This window comes from Etheostoma cragini, chromosome 1 (genome assembly GCF_013103735.1).
Source record: "Etheostoma cragini isolate CJK2018 chromosome 1, CSU_Ecrag_1.0, whole genome shotgun sequence".
NCBI classification, from domain to species: domain Eukaryota; kingdom Metazoa; phylum Chordata; class Actinopteri; order Perciformes; family Percidae; genus Etheostoma; species Etheostoma cragini.
In genome coordinates this window covers 15,321,500-15,339,925 of record NC_048407.1, presented here as the reverse complement: position 1 = coordinate 15,339,925, position 18,426 = coordinate 15,321,500, and the positions used below count along the sequence as shown (strand labels likewise).

Here is an 18,426-nt window from a genome sequence, read left to right as displayed (position 1 = left end):
CAATAACAGAGCATTTCTACACTGTGGTATTTTTAATTTTTTTAAATTCCAAGTGCTGCCATCTTCTGGAGTTAACTAACTCCAGAAGGTGGCAGCAGTGCAACAATACGGTTGCAAGCTGCCATTCAAAACAAAAGCAGAGAAAGAAAGGGGGGGAATGACAGTTTTTACCTTCCTTACCATAGACTGTTTTTTACCATAGACAGTTACAGGCAGGGTTATTATGAAAATTTGAAGCAAAACGTTCGTTGTTCGTTAAAGTGACTTCCTGATGAGGGCAGTAATACACCTAGAAAAGTCTAAACTGTCACAATTTCTCACGGGGAAAAGAAGAAGAAGAAGGGAAACAGGTGATGGTGAAAGTCCAAACTGTCTCTGAACGCAACTCGGCCGCTTTTCACCCAAGATGCACCTGTCCAACTGAACTGTCTGCGAAAAGCCATTTTGTTGTGCTAGCTAGCTATGATGTGGGCAAAGAAAGCCACCAATAACATGGGTCTGTTATATCAACGCTAACTATGTCAATTTTAGGTGTTTGTTTTCTGTTGCGAAATACAATAATTGAACTCGTTAAAATCTGTAAGTAATCAATACTGGCATGGACTAGCCTAAACAAAGCTAAAGTGCTGAGGAGAAGACGAACGCTGGTAACGTTAGCTTAAGTGTGCTGCAGTTTCATATAACATACTGTTAGCTAACTCTCTGTTTACTTAACTGACGGTAGTTAAGTTTTCTGATTGATTAACCCAACGTTAGTCAGTGTTTGTTTGTAAATGCGTTTTAAATATACTGCGACTGTCTGCGCTGTCCGCCAAAGACAACAAAGAGCCTGTGTTGCCGACAGTAAATAAACAGGCGACTGAACAATCAAACAGTAACTCAGCAAAACACTAGAAGCATACAGCGTTAAGCCAAAACGCTAATCTGATAATGGCAGAGGACACCCGGCAGGACAAGAGAGCCAGCTTCTCCGCTATCCCGGAGCACAACACCAACGGGATGGCCAGGACCTCCGCTGTGGCCTCAAGCAAAAGTGGCGCTTCAAAGAAATTAGTGATCAAAAATTTCAAAGGTACTGTCACTCATCGTTTCCACCTTCGGTGTCTAGCTAGCTAACAGCACCAGTCACATTGATTTATCTTAAACAGCGGACTTTGTAACTTTTTTACCATAATGTTGTCAGTCTTTGGGTTGTGTAACGTTACAATTTGTTGACCTTAATGCTCTGTTGGGCTGGGTATATTCCAAGCAGTTTGTATAAGTGAATTCGATACCGGTTCCTAAACGAAGCTTTTTTTTTCGAAACCAATTATATAAATTATTTTTTAACAAAAGGATATTACAATATTACGTACAATTCTTTTATTTTAAATTGTTCAGCTTCTTTAAACCTATGTGACGCACACTGCCCAGCATCTCAAAATACAACACATGTGTATCTTATCTGTTTTTCCTGCATGCCTCTACGAGGTGTAACGTTAGACAGCCAATCACAAGTATTATTAGATCTTGGTACAAGGATGCCGCATGTTCATTGGCTCACTGACGCTGATAAGATGTACTCCGCAGGTACTGAAATTTGGTAATGAATGACAAGGCATTTTTCGACACTTGGTGATAGGCTACTATGGAGGCAATTTGCTCGGTGCCTAAAAAGTTACAAAGATCGATACCCAGCCCTGCTGCTCTGATCAGTTCATGTCAGATTTGTCTAGGGTTTTTGTAATCGCAAATGCTTAACATCTCCCGGTGATATAGGTAGTTTTGCTTGCTGCATTGATTTGATTTGGATGTGATGCTGTTTAAAGCCTCTCACTACTTCAGGTCTTAATGAAGACGGTTTATAATATAAGGCACTAGCAGAATAACTTGTCATTTAGGCAGGCAGCTAATATGACATATGCTGATGCATCAAATACTAATACAATTAATTTCATTAGCTATAAAGACTCAGAAAAGAAGTTGAAAGCATTTGTTTGACAACAACAAAGCTGGAAACTTTTTTTCATATGTACAAACTTCTTTAGAACAATAAATGACTCAACTTATTCAACTCAACCAGTCAGCTTGTTTGGTGATTCCCAACATGTATAACAAGTAACGGTGTTGCTGGGTTTTTATTTTGCAACAGACAGGCCAAAACTAGCAGAGAACTATACCGAGGACACGTGGCTGAAGCTACGAGATGCAGTGGGTGCCATCCAAAACAGCACCTCGATCAAGTACAACCTGGAGGAGCTTTATCAGGTTTGCCGATTCTTTATTGTCTCCCATACAATACATACTTGGAGTTGCCAATGGTAAATCATGTGGAGATAAGTTAATGTATTGCATCAGAACATTATCTATTTTTTTGTTGGTTATTGTTATATTGGTGTACATTAATGTGCACGTTGAATACATCTAAAACATAAAAACGGCCTTCCCACATAACAAAAGTGGATTCATAAACTCTACTAAAATGAATGAAAACCAGTGGCCAAATCTAAAATTAAAGAATCATAATATGCAGTGTTTTTTTTGTGCTCCTCTCTTTCTTTCTTGAAGGCGGTAGAAAACCTCTGTTCGTATAAAGTCTCCCCCACGCTGTACAAGCAGCTACGGCAGGTCTGTGAGGATCACGTACAGGCCCAGATCCACCAGTTTAGAGAATATCCTTTTCTGGTGAAAGACCACATCCGTCAAGTTATGTGTCGAACCTGTGGAAACATTTGCTGATGTTGGAACAAATTGTAGGGTTCTTCCGTTTTGTTCTCAGCCTACGTTAAACACAACGTTGAGTGATGTATGTTCATGTAGGAGTCCTTTTCAGATCAACAGCCAATGGTTCATAGTAGGAGAAGATAGTTAGCCAGCCTGAACACATTGCTGCAATCAATGCTAAGTGCAGTGCTCATTTTTTTAATCACAAACTCGCTATTTTGACAGTGATTCTAAACTAGGGCTGGGCGATATGGAGAAAATCAGAGATCACAATACTTTTGGCCAAATACCTCCATCTCAATGTTGTGACGATATTGTAGGGGTGACAGCTGGTGCTTTAACAAAATGTCTTCACAATTAGATGTTAGCTAAATAATCATCAATCATGTGGATATAATGACTAATGGGTAAAGGCAAATAATAGAACAGTCTGGTAAGTTCAGAAAATGGCATCAATTTACTCTAATGCAGCCTTTAAACTTAACTAACAAGGTCTGGGCTTTCCTGGCACACATCAGGTGTTTTTGCAGTCTTCTCTCACAAGAGATTATTAATTAAGTGCTCTTGGGGCCTTGTGTAAGTTTTTCGCGGTACGATGTTTGAATGTTGAAAGCTGTAATACCACAGGACAAGCAGCCGGCTCGTTGGGAACAGGCACATTTTGGCACTGCGGGCACTGCACTGGTATTTCCAAATCCTAAACAAATGGGGCTTTACCAAGCAGTGTCTGTCACTGGCAGACTATGTAAAGATGCTTGACATATTGTAAGATAAAACAACAAGTCACCGAATAACAAAATTGTCTCAAATTAAGAGCAATCCAATTATAGAACTTTGAATTCATTTAATCATACTCAAAGTCCTCCAGTTGCTTCACAGCTGTTTTTAGGCAGGCTGGACTCGCTTTATGGATTTAAGATCTAGTTTTAGTTTTTTCCCTCCAAGAAGTACAATACAGATTTACAAATAAAAATAAAAGTTCTTGTCACCCAGCTTGAACACCAAATCTTTTTTGAACCCATAGTGTGACAAAGGTCTTAATCCCTGCTGCCCAGCCACAGGATAATATGAATGAATCTTTCAAAATGTTGGTTCAGTGTAAAGAGGGAATGGAAGATTTTTCCTTAACATGGCGCTCACAGAGTCTTTGGACAACCTTTCCTTCCTGAAGCGAATGAATCGCTGCTGGCAGGACCACTGCAGGCAAACTGTAAGTTGGAGGTTTGACAGCTATGCCAATCAATACTGTTCCACTAATAGGAAAGGGCCCTTTAAGGCTGATTTTGTTTTTTCCTTTATAGATAATGATCCGAAGTATTTTTCTTTTCCTGGATCGTACCTATGTGCTTCAGAACTCCCTACTCCCCTCCATCTGGTAAAGTTCTAGTTCATGCATGTGTTTCTGTTTGCTAAGGTGTACTTAGGAGGCTGATGTTCGGTATATGTTGCAGGGACACTGGGTTGGAATTGTTTCGTACCCACATTGTGAGTGACAGCGCAGTTCAGAAGCGCACAGTAGATGGCATTTTGGAGCAGATCGAACTCGAGCGAAATGGAGAGACAGTAGACCGGAGTCTCATCCGGAGCCTGCTGGGCATGCTGTCAGACCTCCAGGTACCTGATCCCCTGTTTATTACTGAACCAACCCGTAGAAACTAGAATGAGTATATGTCATTGTGTTCACCTCCTGTTCTAACTTTTAATAAGGTTTACAAAGATTCCTTTGAAGAGAGATTCTTGTGTGAGACCAACCGCCTGTATGCAGCGGAGGGACAGCGGCTGATGCAGGAGAGAGATGTGAGTGAGACTATTGATCTTCTACTAAACTATTTTGCTCTCTGGGGAGAATAGGTCATTCATAGACTTCAAAAAAATACTATGAATGGACCTATGATGCATTCATTAGTAACCTGTCATACACTTAATATCAATAATGTGTTTCTCATCTGCAAATGCTCTCCTTTGTGTGTGTCCAGGTGCCGGAGTACCTGCACCACGTGGCTCGCCGGTTGGAGGAGGAGAACGATCGCATCATGAGCTACCTCGACCAGAGCACTCAGTAATTTGTTTTGTTGATAAAGTTCAACTATGTTATCATATCATATCACTCAAATCACACAAAACTCATGCCACATATACAAAGTAGACATTATTCTTGGATTAACACCTTCAGTAAAAAATAAGAGGTTCATACCTTTAATAAAAGAAAGAGTAATAGTAAGTAAATATCAATACCCATCAATTATAATTTCCTTCCAAACATTAAGGCAGGGTGCAGCTTTTATACATCACAATATCCTTAGGTGCCTCTTTGAATTTTAAGGTGTCACTTAAAGTAAAGTAAACTTGTGTATTTGGGTCTATAAACAAACCTGCCGTGTTGAAGTAGTTTGGCCACTAGTTTTATTTTTATTTTGCTGCCTCCAGCTTCTTTTGAATTTAAATTTGCCTTCTGGCTGTGGCAACAGCCCCATGCTGAGAATCAAAAGCAACACACCTTCGACGGTCTGTGTGTGTGTCGCGTTCCTACTATGACGACCAGCCACACCTCACGCATGAGGCGGTACTAATCTGCAACGGGGCACCGCGGCCGAGGCGAGCTGGTACCATTAATGGAAAAAGGCCAATAGTGTCAACTGACTGCTTACAGTTCCGGTACACATCCAATACATGTTCATTATTTGGAAAAGAAATACAAAAAATCAACAATGCAAAACATGCAAAGCCATACTTTCAGATTGGATTGAAACACTTTTACTTTTTTCTAGTAGTTTTAATCACATTATTTCACATTATATTTTACAGGAAACCACTTATTAGCTGTGTTGAGAAACAACTTTTAGGAGAACACATGACTGCAATGCTACAAAAAGGTACGTCTGGGTAAAATACTCTAGTAAGTCCTTCTACATTAGCATGCTTGTTTGGGTTTGGCAAATATACTCCAATTGTAAAGATGATTGTGTACAATTTGTTGTTGAACTGTGCCAGAGGACTATTGATTCCACACTTAGGATTTTGAGGCTGTAGTTCTTCATTTGGTTTACATTACATGGTAAGGTGTCCTTCTCAGTAAACTGTGCACTCTTTTGTTTGCTGCTTTAAATCTTAATCACCTGCTTTACTGTATCTGCTTTGTGATCTGCCATGAAATGATTGGGATTTAAAATGTACTAGAGCACAGTCCATGATGTCATCCACACTCATTGTACAGCTGTACACATTTACACATTTTTTATTTGTGAATGAAAATTTGTCATACACACACACTACTTGTTCAAATGTAGTTGTATAATGCAGTATTTGTTCATATGCACCTGCAGTGTTAGTGTCAATCAATCAATATTCATGAATATTTGTGTGTCAGGTTTGAGCATCCTGCTGGATGGAAATCGTTTGACTGAGCTGGTCCTCCTCTACCAGCTCTTCAGCAAGGTGAAGGGAGGACTTCCCACACTTCTGCAGTTCTGGAGGGATTACATAAAGGTAAACACATAGCCCAACCAACATATACGTAGACATACGACACAAAGCAATACCATCAAGAAGAACGTGTCCTTTTTTATGTCTGAGAAATGCACATTAACATGTTGGAAACTTTCTCTGGTTGTAGTCCTTCGGTGGAGAGATTGTATGTACTCCAGAGAAAGACAAGGACATGGTGCAAGACTTGCTGGACTTCAAGGACAAGATGGACAACGTTGCACAGAGCTGCTTTACACGGAATGAGGGATTCATCAACGCCATGAAGGAGGCCTTTGAGGCCTTTATCAACAAGAGGCCCAACAAACCTGCTGAACTTATTGGTGGGTCAGGCAAACAAACAAAAGACATGCCATGGCAGTTGTGACTCTGACACATATTAGAATGTGGTTTTTATCAGTTCCAGCATGTCATAACGGCTCTCTTGGTTATTGCTTCCAATTCAGCTAAATATGTGGATTCTAAGTTAAGAGCGGGGAACAAGGAGGCTACAGAGGAGGAGCTGGAGAGAATCCTCGACAAGATAATGATAATCTTCCGGTTCATACATGGTCAGTTACACTGCTGCCTAAATGTTTGCTTTCTCAGTCAAGTAGTGTTACTAACCACTGTGAAGCGTGTAACGGTCTGATGAGACCTTTTATATTTCTGTTGTCTCCATCCAGGAAAAGATGTGTTCGAAGCTTTTTATAAGAAGGACTTGGCCAAGCGTCTGCTGGTTGGCAAGAGCGCTTCTGTTGACGCTGAAAAGTCCATGCTCTCCAAGCTCAAACATGGTGAGTCCAAAGTCTTGAGTCTTTAATAAGCAAGTTGAATGCTCAAATCCTCATCTGGCTCATGTGGCTCTCACACATGGTAGCACTTTATCCAAAGCATCTACCCAGTATTACAGGAGATGAAGCACTCAAGTAAAAAGTTACACATCGTCTGTCACAGGTGTGAGGACAAGTTGTGATGTTTTGTGGTTTTGACTTCCTCCAGAATGCGGCGCAGCATTCACCAGTAAGCTAGAGGGGATGTTCAAGGACATGGAACTGTCCAAAGACATCATGATCCAGTTCAAACAGGTACTTTCTGTCTCTGTGCACGTAGACACACTTCAAAACATACACACGTAGCTTTGAAAGAATTGGTGCCTTGTTTACAGTATGTGTATGTGACTGCATTTCACTGTGCTGTGTCATTTAATGCTTGCCGTATGCTTGCATAATTGTAAAAGTGATGGTATTTCTTTGCAGTATATGCAGAACCAGAGCGAGCCAAGCAATATAGAACTTACTGTCAACATCCTCACCATGGGCCACTGGCCCTCATACACACCCATGGAGGTGCACCTGCCTCCAGAGGTAAGCAGTTCTATGTTTGGGTGCTGCTCTTTGTGCACACTATTTTTTGGCACTTGTGACAAACACACTGGAGGAGCACATGGAGTCATGGAAGCAGTTTTTATTTTTGTGGGTTTTGGTGATTTGTTTAATCAATATTCATCCATTCAATCATTCAGTCTGCTAATTTATAGTACGACCAGCAACATGGTGAAGTTATTGAGGCAAACTGTGTTTTACTGATTGCCCAACACCTAAGTGAGCCCTGAGGACTAAAGACTCACTGACTTAATTGATCTCAGGTGCTAAGTGGGTGAGTGTGTGAGGCCACATGGGCTCAGCTAGATATAAATGGGATTGAGACAGCACTTCACAAGATCACATGTTACCATGGCAACGTTTAATAGCAATGATGTTGCTGACACTTGCCGGTTTAGGAATTTTCATTTGAAGTTTGTTGCTATCCACACGGCCGAGGCACAGAAGATGGCTGGCTGATGCCAAATTCTTTCAAAATTGTGTTTTACAAGCTGAACAACAGGTCCGTTCTGTGGTCGTGCTGTTGTTTACCTTTTTGTAATTTCCGGATTTCCCTATGGTCTCCGTGGTTAATGCCACAACGCTTTGAACTGTGGGTAATGCCCTTTGGTGAAGTCTGCATTGATGCAGACTCACAGAAGGGGCTCGGGAAGTGTGTACTCACACCCTCATGCCCTTTGAAATTCGACATTGGGACAACCCTAAACTCCTTCATAACGAGCACCAATGTCCGGACTTTGGGATTGGGCCATTGTATCTTCCTTCTGGTGTTCTCTAAACATGGCAGGACCATTACCTGGTACTTATCAGACTGTGTTGGTACAAATTTCCTCTCTTTATGTTTTGGTAGATGGTAAAACTCCAGGAGGTGTTCAAGCTGTTCTACCTGGGGAAGCACAGTGGGAGGAAGCTGCAGTGGCAGCCCACACTGGGCCACGCTGTACTTAAGGCCGAGTTTAAAGAGGTAAGGGCATGGCGCATCTAGATATGGTATAAAGAAGAGATAAATTGGCTTGAGAAAACATCTAAAATGCACTTTCAATGACCACTTTATCTTGCAGGGTAAGAAGGAGGTGCAGGTCTCGCTGTTCCAGACGCTGGTGTTGTTGATGTTCAATGAGGGAGAGGAATTCAGCGTGGAGGAGATTCGCACTGCCACCGGCATAGGTATTACACGTCTTTAAACATGTAGGACAACTACTCCATTGTAAGAGAGGTACCTGTTGTCACACCACCATTCTCTCTCTTGTCCTGCACAGAGGAGGGAGAGCTCCGGCGTACCCTGCAGTCCCTGGCCTGCGGAAAAGCGCGCGTCCTCAACAAGAACCCCCGAGGGAAAGACGTGGAAGATGGAGACCGCTTCAATTTCAACAATGATTTTAAACACAAACTGTTCCGAATCAAGATCAACCAGATCCAGATGAAGGAAACGGTAAAAACACTGGCCCCTTTCTCTCTTTCTGAACACACCACTCCTCAAACAGGGTGTACTTTGCTGTTCTGTACTTACCATTTAGAAGTGTATTCCTCGGCGAAAGGATGGTTCTTATCCGTTTTGTAAACACATTTTCCTTACAGGTAGAGGAGCAGGTGAGCACCACAGAGCGTGTGTTTCAAGACAGGCAGTATCAGATCGATGCAGCTGTGGTGCGCATCATGAAGATGAGGAAGACTCTTAGTCACAACCTACTGGTATCAGAGCTTTACAACCAGCTGAAGTTCCCTGTAAAGGTGATTTATTTCAAGCTTCTTATTCTCATTATTTTCACGTTTCTTCTCACACACACACACACACACATACGCACACACAAAGAGAGCTCATCAGCATGTGATTTGCTTTCTTCTCTACAGCCGGGCGATCTGAAGAAGCGGATTGAGTCACTCATAGACAGAGACTACATGGAACGTGACAAGGAGACTCCAAACCAGTACCACTATGTTGCCTGATGGGATACCACTGTTACTGCCATGCTATCCTCCCAGCAGGCATACAGCTGGCCCCCAGAAACAGCATTACAGCCCTTCAGCCACCCGACTCTCCTCTGGTGCCCATCTTTCCCTCCATCCCAGATGCTGGTCGCAGCATCCAGATCACACAGAGGTCCAGAGAGATAAGAGGGACTTGGCTGTGCTGTTTCCACTCTGCGTTATCTGTAGTGGGATGGGGCTGGAGGAGAGGCCCGGGTTGTTGATGCTTGGTTTATGTGACTCACAAATCTGCTAATGCAAAACTCAACTGAAAATGACTAGCACTTTCCTCTGTTTTTGTTTTTTTCCTCCCCAGGATTTGGAGTCTTTTTTCTTTTTTTTTTTTTTAATCTCCATCACGTCGTTCTAAAATCACTTATTTTCTACCATAGTTGGTTTGTCTTGAGTTTTAAGATTTGTTTTGTTTTGTTCAAGGCATTCTTCTTGGGAATGGCTGCATAAACTGCTGAGTGTAAACCTGATTGGTTGGTTGCTTTATTTGGCAGAGAAACAGCTGTTGAGGACAAGAAGGGACTTGAGGATGTGGGCCAGATGGGTTTGGGTCAGAGGGAAGGGTGCATCGCTTGTAACACAGAAGCTGAATGACATGCAGGCAAGCCACTTAGGTATTTCTTTGGGTATCTTATATGTTTTGACCAAAATGCCCAAATGTCCAATGTCATGTGCTGATGTTTTTGTAGAACAGATTGTATTCTATGTAAGAGTGAGAAAAGTGAGCCTGAATAAATGGATATTTAATGATTCAATGAATGATTTATAGACAACCAGCTAGTGGTAGTGTTTTTTTTTTTTGGAACACGCTGTTGCAAGGTATGCAACTCCTTCAGTTTAATCTGATTTCATCAAATTAATCTTTTGTTAAATCAAAATATATTCTGTTATACATCACAACAGTATGTTGTCTGTTTCCTATTTTTATCACTTGGCCCCAAATGATACAATAAGAAAGTGGACTGTTGTCTGTTCTCTTTCCATACACTTGATTTTGGGCTTTGATGAAATCATATTTAATTTAGGATTGAGAGGCACTCAGTATATTTCCACTTAATAATCAATTCAGGATTTTAAAAGCTCAAGTTTACTGGAAGATGGAAGTGAAAGGATATTTGTCTCATACTTTCACTATTACAGCAGGGAGTGTACAGTGTTTGTAGTATTTAAAGAAATAGATCTTAGACAAATGTGTCAACAAGAGCTAGATGTCTAACCTAGTCTCATTTAAGCCTCAAGAAAACGACATGCCTTTTGTTTATTAAAAAAACTAAAAATGTGGTTAAACTATGCAGGGGGAATGTAGCAGGGCCCTGATAAGTCTTTGGCAGAGGCATTAGAGTAGCCTTTGCGTTCCTTTGAGGGTTTTGCACACCCTCGTGAATTGATGAATGTGTCAGCTGACTACCCACAAAACATGCGCCATGCACTTTGCAGTCTGCAGAGCACAGGCTCACATTCTACCTTCACCTATAGAAAGCTGAAGGTTCTCCAGATGGTACAGTACATTTGATATACCATAAAGCTGATATTTTACATGCATTTAAAAAAAAAAAAAAAAAAGCATTGTGGATGTTGTGTTAAAGTGTGCATTCATTTATTCACCCTCATTACATCATAATTAATTAGCCTTGACATATTTCACTTGTGACTTTCCCGAAGGAGAGTTGAAATATTTCTGGAAGTGCACATTTTTCTCATAAGTTGGCTTTTTACACCCAACCGGCAGTTATGTTAAGTCTGTATTAACATTTGGCTATCGGCACACATTTCGCATACAGTGTAAAACTTGGTAAACTTGGTTACCCTTTGGTTTATATGTGTGTGTGTGTGGTTTTTTTTGATGAACCAGAAGACCGTTTTACACTGCCTTGAATAGAGCTCGTGAAAGGGGGTGGGGGTAGTCTCACGTGACCGGGTGGCCGCTCTGTGCTTCCAGTTCACATGACCAGACATGGCTCGATATTCAGTCTCTGTGGCTGTGACAGACGTCTAACCGCGCACACTGGTAGTTTCTACCAGCAGGACGTTTTTTTAGGATTACTAAACAACTATTTAATTTTTCCTTCAGTCATCAGAGAAACGTTAACAACAACAACAACAACAGGAAGAAGAATGACAGTGACGCCACAGTTTTAGATTACGGTCCGTAAAGTCGTAGCCAGTTCGCCGCGTAGACCCACCTGCGCCTGCAGCGGCGACACACACCACTTCCCCGGGCTAGTATCTCTCCTAAAGACAGAAGGATGAAACTCTCTCACGCTTTGGCCGCGCTCATCATCGCCTGGTCTGCGGTATTGGGTGAGTTTTTTTTGCGGTGTAAAGATGAAATAAGTAGTCGATTAATCGTATAGAGCGACAGAAGATTTACGGAAACTATTTTGATAAGAGATTAATAAGAAGTTAGATAAGAGGTTATACTGTGACCGCGCCCCCTCCTATATGTATGTATGTATGTATGTATGTATGTATGTGTGTGGTTCTAGATAGGGTGTTCAAACGTAGCTATATAGTCATGTGTGTGTACTTGAGTGTGAGGTGGGCTGTATAGCAGGTGAGTAGTCATGAACCACTAACACAAGATGTGGAGACAGGTTATATTCATTAATGGCTTGACTTAATATATGAATATAATAACAGACTTCCTGGTGTAGGCCAGTAGAAACTGACACATGCTTCTGAATTTGACCAAAAATGCGGATTTTGACCCGTGGCACAAGTTTCGCATGGACCTGTCATGGAAAATCCAACGGGTCATCTGTCCTCAGAGTTGTGTTAAAACCAAAACAGACCAGTTACTGGAGCTGTCCCTGGACTTTATTCTGTTCTGATGTAATACCCAGGGTTTGTTAATGTTGTTGACCAGCTGATAGGCCTCTTTATTGTGTCATTTGAGAGCTTCACGTGACCACTCTGATGGCTTTGTGTTGCACAGAGCCCAGCAGAGGCCTACAATATTGGTGTATGACCTGTTTAAATGCCCTGAACAAAAAACACACACAAAACACACACACACACACAGTACTGCTGATACAGGAAAACAGGCCAATGCAGATGTCAAGTAGTTGCAGTATGGTTCTTTACCTGTTAATACTCATTTGATTACTGTAGTTATTAACATGTTGATGTTCTGACATGTGCAACCTGTTGAGGACGTCTGCTTAAGACCCTGGTGACTTAAGGGTTCATGCCTGCCTGCATCACTCTTTCCACACAACACAATCTGAATACTTTCCTCTGCTTTGTCATCCTGTCCACGCTGAATGTCTAACGCGGTTACAATATCTGCAGCTTCATACTTTGCACACGCAGCCGCTTTTACCCCATGATCAGGTTGCAGTGTTGTGTAAACCGTCTGCTGTGCGTTTACAGGGTGAACAGAGAGGTGACATCAGGGTCAGGTTTCACCAAGGCAGCATGGGAAGGAGTGTGTGACTGACAGAGACTGACACAGGACTAGAAACACAGTGCTTCTTCCATTGTGATTAATACATTATTTTAAAGGGGAAAGCTCAAGATGGAGGGAAGTAAGAAAATGTAGAAAAAGGGAAGAGCATGGTCAGTCGACTGAGTAATTAGTGAACTACCAGTGGTCCTTTATCGCTACACACTCTAATTATATAACGTACATTACAGTAAATAGGAATCTGTGCTGTTATAAAGTTAACCAAAAGCAGTCATACAACAGCCACAAACATCTCAACGTCTTTGTTGATATTCTGGGAAGTGTGAAGCAAGCAGTGAAACTCCCATATTACGTTGTTATAAAAATGGGTAAGAACTTTTTTTAAGGAAATGAGTAGTAGGGTTGATATGTACATGAGTAGCTGAATAGCCACCGTGTCCAAAAAATATGTTAGAAAATTAGAGCCACTATCACACTCACAAACACACACATACATACACAGACATGCAACAGTGAGTTGGCAGTTTCCGGTGCACGGCAGTTTTAATACCATACAAGTGTGCAAGGGGGACAAGATGGTTGAGCTAACAAGTATGACTCCTGCTGGCTCAGCCGAGGTTCAGTTACACATGTTACAAGTAGCTCTAAGTCCTACAATTCTGTGAAGGAAAAGAGTCAGAGTGGCTGTGTGGTCTTGGCCTCTCACTTTCAGCGGTCTGCAGACCTCTGCTGGTGGCTTCTGGGAACTGAACTTTATTTTGCAGCCAGGGTATGGCATGATGTAACACTGGTTATGTTGTTGTAATCATTACTGCTATCATTTGGATTCATTCTGTAGCCTTTATCTAACCAGAAGATCCAGATAATGAATACCTCTTCAATAAACTAGTGTGTATTCTAATATCAATATAATTTAATAGTATATAGTATAGTTTATTCAATCAGTTTAACTCATCATCCGATGTGCATTCATAATTTGTGCTACACAACATATCAATATTTATTGTTAATCATTGTGGGATGTTTTTAGTTTTGTACTATGAGCTATCACGTCCATAAAATAACACTCCAGTGTAATTACCTTGCCATATATTTGTCCAGAATATGGGAGAAAGACAGGTGAAAATACCCCCCCCCCCCCCGTATTTATTTATTTTAAGTGAGTTTGTTTTTAAGATGTTTGCTGCTTTTATTGTAATGTTTTTCCATATCTACAGGTTGCATTCAGGCTGTTTCTCTTGAGGTGAAGGATGGGAACTCCACCTGCATAAAGGCTGAGCTCTCTGCATCGTTCTCCATCACGTACAACACCTCCAGCAGCACGGTATGTACAGCGACAACAATTTTTCCGTCTCTGAAAGCTTCAATATTGATTGTACCTCCTCGTGAACACCAATCATATCGCTTGTCTCTTCCCAGAGAACAGTGCAGGTCCCTCTGCCTGACTCCACCACGGTCGATACAGGCAGCAGTTCATGTAGCACAGGCGACAGATCCCCATGGCTGGTGGCGGTGTTTGGACCCGGCCACGCACTTGGGTTGAGCTTTTCAACCAATGGAAGTCTGTACAGTGTTACTAACCTGACGCTGCAGTACAACCTCAGTGACACTTCCATCTTCCCTGAGGCTAACAGCTCTGGTGAGAACACAAACATACATCAAATATCAACCGTGTAAGGTGTAAACAGAAGGTGCTGTATGTATAATAGAATATATCACTAATATAATATTACAGTGCAAAAGAGAACAATTTGCACATTTAAAATGAAACCGGTAGATACATTTTGGAATAAACAACTTCATGCAGATATTCAGAGTAGCCATTAGCAACCAAAATTTGACCTTAAGCACAATAGGAGCACAACAAAAATGTCTTATGGCATTTTTCCATTAATGGCACCTGCTCGACTCGACCACGGTGCTCCGTCCTCTTTTTTCCGTTGCAGAATAGTACCCCCTGATGTGTGAGGCGAGCCGTGGCTGGTTGTCATAGCAGGAAACTGCCATGAACTAGCACGCACGCACGCACGCACGCACGCACGCACGCACGCACGCACGCACGCACGCACGCGCACGCACACACGCGCACACGCGCACACGCGCACACGCGCACACGCGCACACGCGCACACACGCACACACGCACACACACACACACACACACACGTTGCTTTTGATTCTCGGCATGTGGCTGTTGCTTCAGCCAGATGGCAAAATTAGTTTCAAAAGAAGCTGGAGGCAGCAAAGAAAAAAAAACTTTGTTCAGGACCCCCCCCCCCCACCCCATCCTCTGACGTGGCAATGATGACGCAGTGATTAGTGACTATTCTCTTCAACCAATCAGTAGTCTGCCGGTTTTAACGTCACCTTTTGTTATCGCATCAGCTCGCTTGTTTTTTGTAATGGAAAACCCCCCAAAAAAAAAAAAGTCGAGGCAAGGCGGTACCATGAGGTGGAAAAACGCCATTAGTGTGTATTGTTAAATTTACCGTATAACTTCGATCAGATCGTTTCTCAGAAATAAAGAAATTAATCAGAACTAAAACTGATTTTATTTCTAACTTGCTTGTAAATATACAATAAACAACACATGGGCTCATATTCCACAAATGCCATATGACAGATTTATAACTAATTTGTTGTGTGGTTCCATTTGTCCTAGATGTGGTCACTGTGGTATCAGAGTCGGTTGGGATCTGGGCGACGATCAACACCACCTACCGCTGCGTGAGCCCCACCACCATTAGAGTTGGTGGAGCAACTGTCACTTTCTCTGATATGAGGCTGGAGGCGTACATGCCAGGAAATGACCTGAGTCCAAGAGGTACGACAGGCTGGGTTTCAAAGTTGTTTTGACCAGCTTGTTTGTGATTGATAAAATGTTTCTTCATCATTTCTTTTGTCGCAGAAAGCGTATGTACGGCAGATCAGGGCAGCACTACAGCTCCACCTACCACTGCCCGTACTACAGCAACCGCATCTCCAGCACCAAGCCCTCCAGGAACCCCTGAGCGGGGCACCTACTCTGTAACCAAAGGCAACAACACTGTATGTCTCCTGGCCCAAATGGGACTGCAGCTCAACGTCTCCTATTTTTCTCTATCTCAGAATAAGGTAAAAGATAGCTTCACAAGCAAGGACAACTCATAGCGAAATAGTTGATAACTACGCTTTCATTCCATTCTGCGTAACAGACTTGAAACAAACAAAATGTACCTGTCTACTTTGCCAGACTATCCAAGAATTAGTCAACCTGACTCCCAATCTGACAAGTTCATCAGGATCATGTGAAGCCAGCAGCGCTTCCTTGGTTTTGACACAGGAGCGGACCACCACGCTCAACTTCACCTTCACTCTGGTAACATCAGCCCTTGTCTTTTGAGAATGTAGTTTGTTTTTGTGTGTGTGTGTGTGTGAGAGGAGATAATTGATTATTCCCACTCATCTTGTCCACAGAACTCCACGAGCAACAAGTATCACCTGAGTGGGATAGCTCTGCTTGCCAATTGGTCAGATGCGATTGGTATGTCATTTGTCATAAGCAACGTCTTTCCTTTTGATCCTGTTTAGCTTAATTCAACTGTTACTGGTCCATCTCTCTCCACAGCCGCCATCACAGCCAGTAACACCAGCCTGGACTACCTGCGGAGTACGCTGGGCCGATCCTACATGTGTAACGCAGAGCAAACTCTGGCTGTGGTGCCGGCCTTCTCTCTCAACACATTCAGACTGCAGGTCCAACCCTTTGAAGTCACTACCAACCAGTTTGCTACCGGTACAAATGCTTTCTTTTATGCTCCCATGTTCTCTGTCTTCGTCTGACCTTGACGTTGATAGTGATTATGTTGTTTGGTAGGAGTAGGTAGCAAAGAGTTTGCATTTTAGGCAATACGCTTTTTTGGAGAGAGTAAGATGAGAAGATTAATATCACTCTGATGTCTGTGAAAATATAAGAAACCGTTTCATAAGGTAACTCTGCTGGCTGTGCCTTAGAATTTTGAGATTGACAAAAGAGTGGTATCAAGTTTCTCATCTAACTCTGGGCAGGAAAGTGAAGAAGCACATTTCCCAAAATGACAAGCTATTCATTCAAATGGAATTTCTTGTTTAGCTGCATCCAGCTCATCCCCACAGGGCGTTTATTACCATACAAAGTTTTTATTGGCATGGTTGTTTCCCCAACTGGGTATCAGCCTCCAATAAGCGCAAACCCAGAACTATTTAAATCGCCAGTGTTGAACAAAGCAGTCTTGCATCCAAGGGCAGGACTTTGGGTTCAACGTTGGGGGGGGGTTTGAGATCTCCACTTTTGAGCAAAATTTTAAGTATGAACGTCAAACACGTGAATGTATCTGCAAACATTTGTATTCTCTCTTTCTCTATGTAAAGGAAATTATAATAGTGTTTTGGGGGGTTGCGCTGGCCAGTTTGTATTATTGCAGGGGTTGTAACCCCCCCCCCCCGTAAAATACGCCTACGCTAGCATCAACAAGGTCGAGAGTTCAGAATCATCCCTCAGTAATCCCTCTATTCAAGCGGCATTTCAACGTCACCTGCTAAAGTGGTCAGCCAGAATACACCGTGGTTGTAAAGAGGTGTTGGGTTACAATCTAAAGGAAGCTCCTGCAGATGCACATAAATTACATTCCTGTAGATTCAAAAGTCTGCAACATTTCTGTACGTTACTCTCTCTTCTTTTCTTTCTGTCCCTAGCGGAGGAGTGTCAGATGGACCAAGACCAGATGCTCATCCCCATCATTGTTGGAGCAGCCCTTGCCGGCCTAGTGCTGATCGTCCTTATTGCATATCTAATAGGCAGGAAGAGGAGCCACGCTGGATACCAGACCATCTGAATGGACCCTTCATTTTACTTAAACCTGACTGAACAGTGGAGAGATAAACCCGAGTGTGTGAGCGAGCAAGTAATAGAGTGGACACGAGCATTAGTGAAGGAAAATAATTGAGTAGTTACTCTGTGGCGAGTGCATGTTTTTATCCTATGTGACCTGTGGATATTTTTATTTTCCTTTCACTTTTTTCTGTGAGATGATGATGATGATGATGATGAGAAGCCAAAGACCTGATAGTTTTAGATAATTTGCATCATGTGTGACGGACCGAGCCCTCACAAAGCAAGGACGGCGGCAGTTTAAATCTGCTGTATGTAGCAAGTACAGCGTCTGCTGTTTACTGTTGTTCCATTAAGTTCTAAGAATTGGTTGAATTTGCTTGATCTGCCGTTTGTTGTTTTTTAGCAATGTTATTTATAAAAAAAATAATTTACTATTCCTTGCAATTAAAGAGGGAAAGTCAAAGACAAAGATTTTAAAAAAAAAAGTTCCAAAAGCTTGTGTGTGTGAAAATAAAAACATTTCAAGTTAGGAGGAGTTTTATTCCTGAATATGCTCACCATGAGCATAAAATAATCCCACTGATATAAAAAAGGGAAAGCTTCTTCTTTCCAGTCATATTCCTCCACTGTGGAGACTGT

General features: G+C 42.1%; 2 protein-coding genes across 2 annotated transcripts; both read left to right on the top strand.

The window, feature by feature from the left end:
- The first annotated feature begins 374 nt into the window (after window positions 1-374).
- On the top strand, window positions 375-10,303 carry cul4a (cullin 4A). Its single transcript, XM_034872927.1, has 20 exons — window positions 375-1,072; window positions 2,132-2,247; window positions 2,548-2,651; window positions 3,844-3,913; window positions 4,005-4,078; window positions 4,155-4,317; window positions 4,411-4,500; window positions 4,680-4,762; window positions 5,509-5,576; window positions 6,071-6,189; window positions 6,317-6,509; window positions 6,633-6,737; window positions 6,852-6,962; window positions 7,168-7,253; window positions 7,425-7,532; window positions 8,401-8,514; window positions 8,612-8,717; window positions 8,810-8,982; window positions 9,129-9,281; window positions 9,402-10,303. Exons 1-20 carry the CDS (start codon window positions 931-933, stop codon window positions 9,495-9,497), a joined length of 2,274 nt encoding a protein of 757 aa, XP_034728818.1. The 5' UTR covers window positions 375-930; the 3' UTR covers window positions 9,498-10,303.
- A 1,173-nt stretch (window positions 10,304-11,476) lies between these two features.
- On the top strand, window positions 11,477-18,204 carry lamp1a (lysosomal associated membrane protein 1a). The gene is made up of 9 exons (XM_034879570.1): window positions 11,477-11,831; window positions 14,154-14,260; window positions 14,356-14,575; window positions 15,598-15,759; window positions 15,844-16,049; window positions 16,168-16,293; window positions 16,392-16,458; window positions 16,543-16,710; window positions 17,649-18,204. The coding sequence occupies exons 1-9, from the start codon at window positions 11,777-11,779 to the stop codon at window positions 17,786-17,788; spliced, it is 1,251 nt and encodes a 416-aa protein (XP_034735461.1). The 5' UTR covers window positions 11,477-11,776; the 3' UTR covers window positions 17,789-18,204.
- Window positions 18,205-18,426: the final 222 nt, after the last annotated feature.

Coding starts and splice junctions, on each gene's coding strand:
- lamp1a (XM_034879570.1), top strand. CDS start 11,777: ATGAAACTCTCTCACGCTTTGGCCGCGCTCATCATCGCCTGGTCTGCG. Junction 14,576..15,597: donor CCCTGAGGCTAACAGCTCTG/GTGAGAACACAA, acceptor CATTTGTCCTAG/ATGTGGTCACTGTGGTATCA. Junction 16,711..17,648: donor TACCAACCAGTTTGCTACCG/GTACAAATGCTT, acceptor TTCTGTCCCTAG/CGGAGGAGTGTCAGATGGAC.
- cul4a (XM_034872927.1), top strand. CDS start 931: ATGGCAGAGGACACCCGGCAGGACAAGAGAGCCAGCTTCTCCGCTATC. Junction 4,501..4,679: donor GGCTGATGCAGGAGAGAGAT/GTGAGTGAGACT, acceptor GTGTGTGTCCAG/GTGCCGGAGTACCTGCACCA. Junction 6,738..6,851: donor AATCTTCCGGTTCATACATG/GTCAGTTACACT, acceptor GTCTCCATCCAG/GAAAAGATGTGTTCGAAGCT.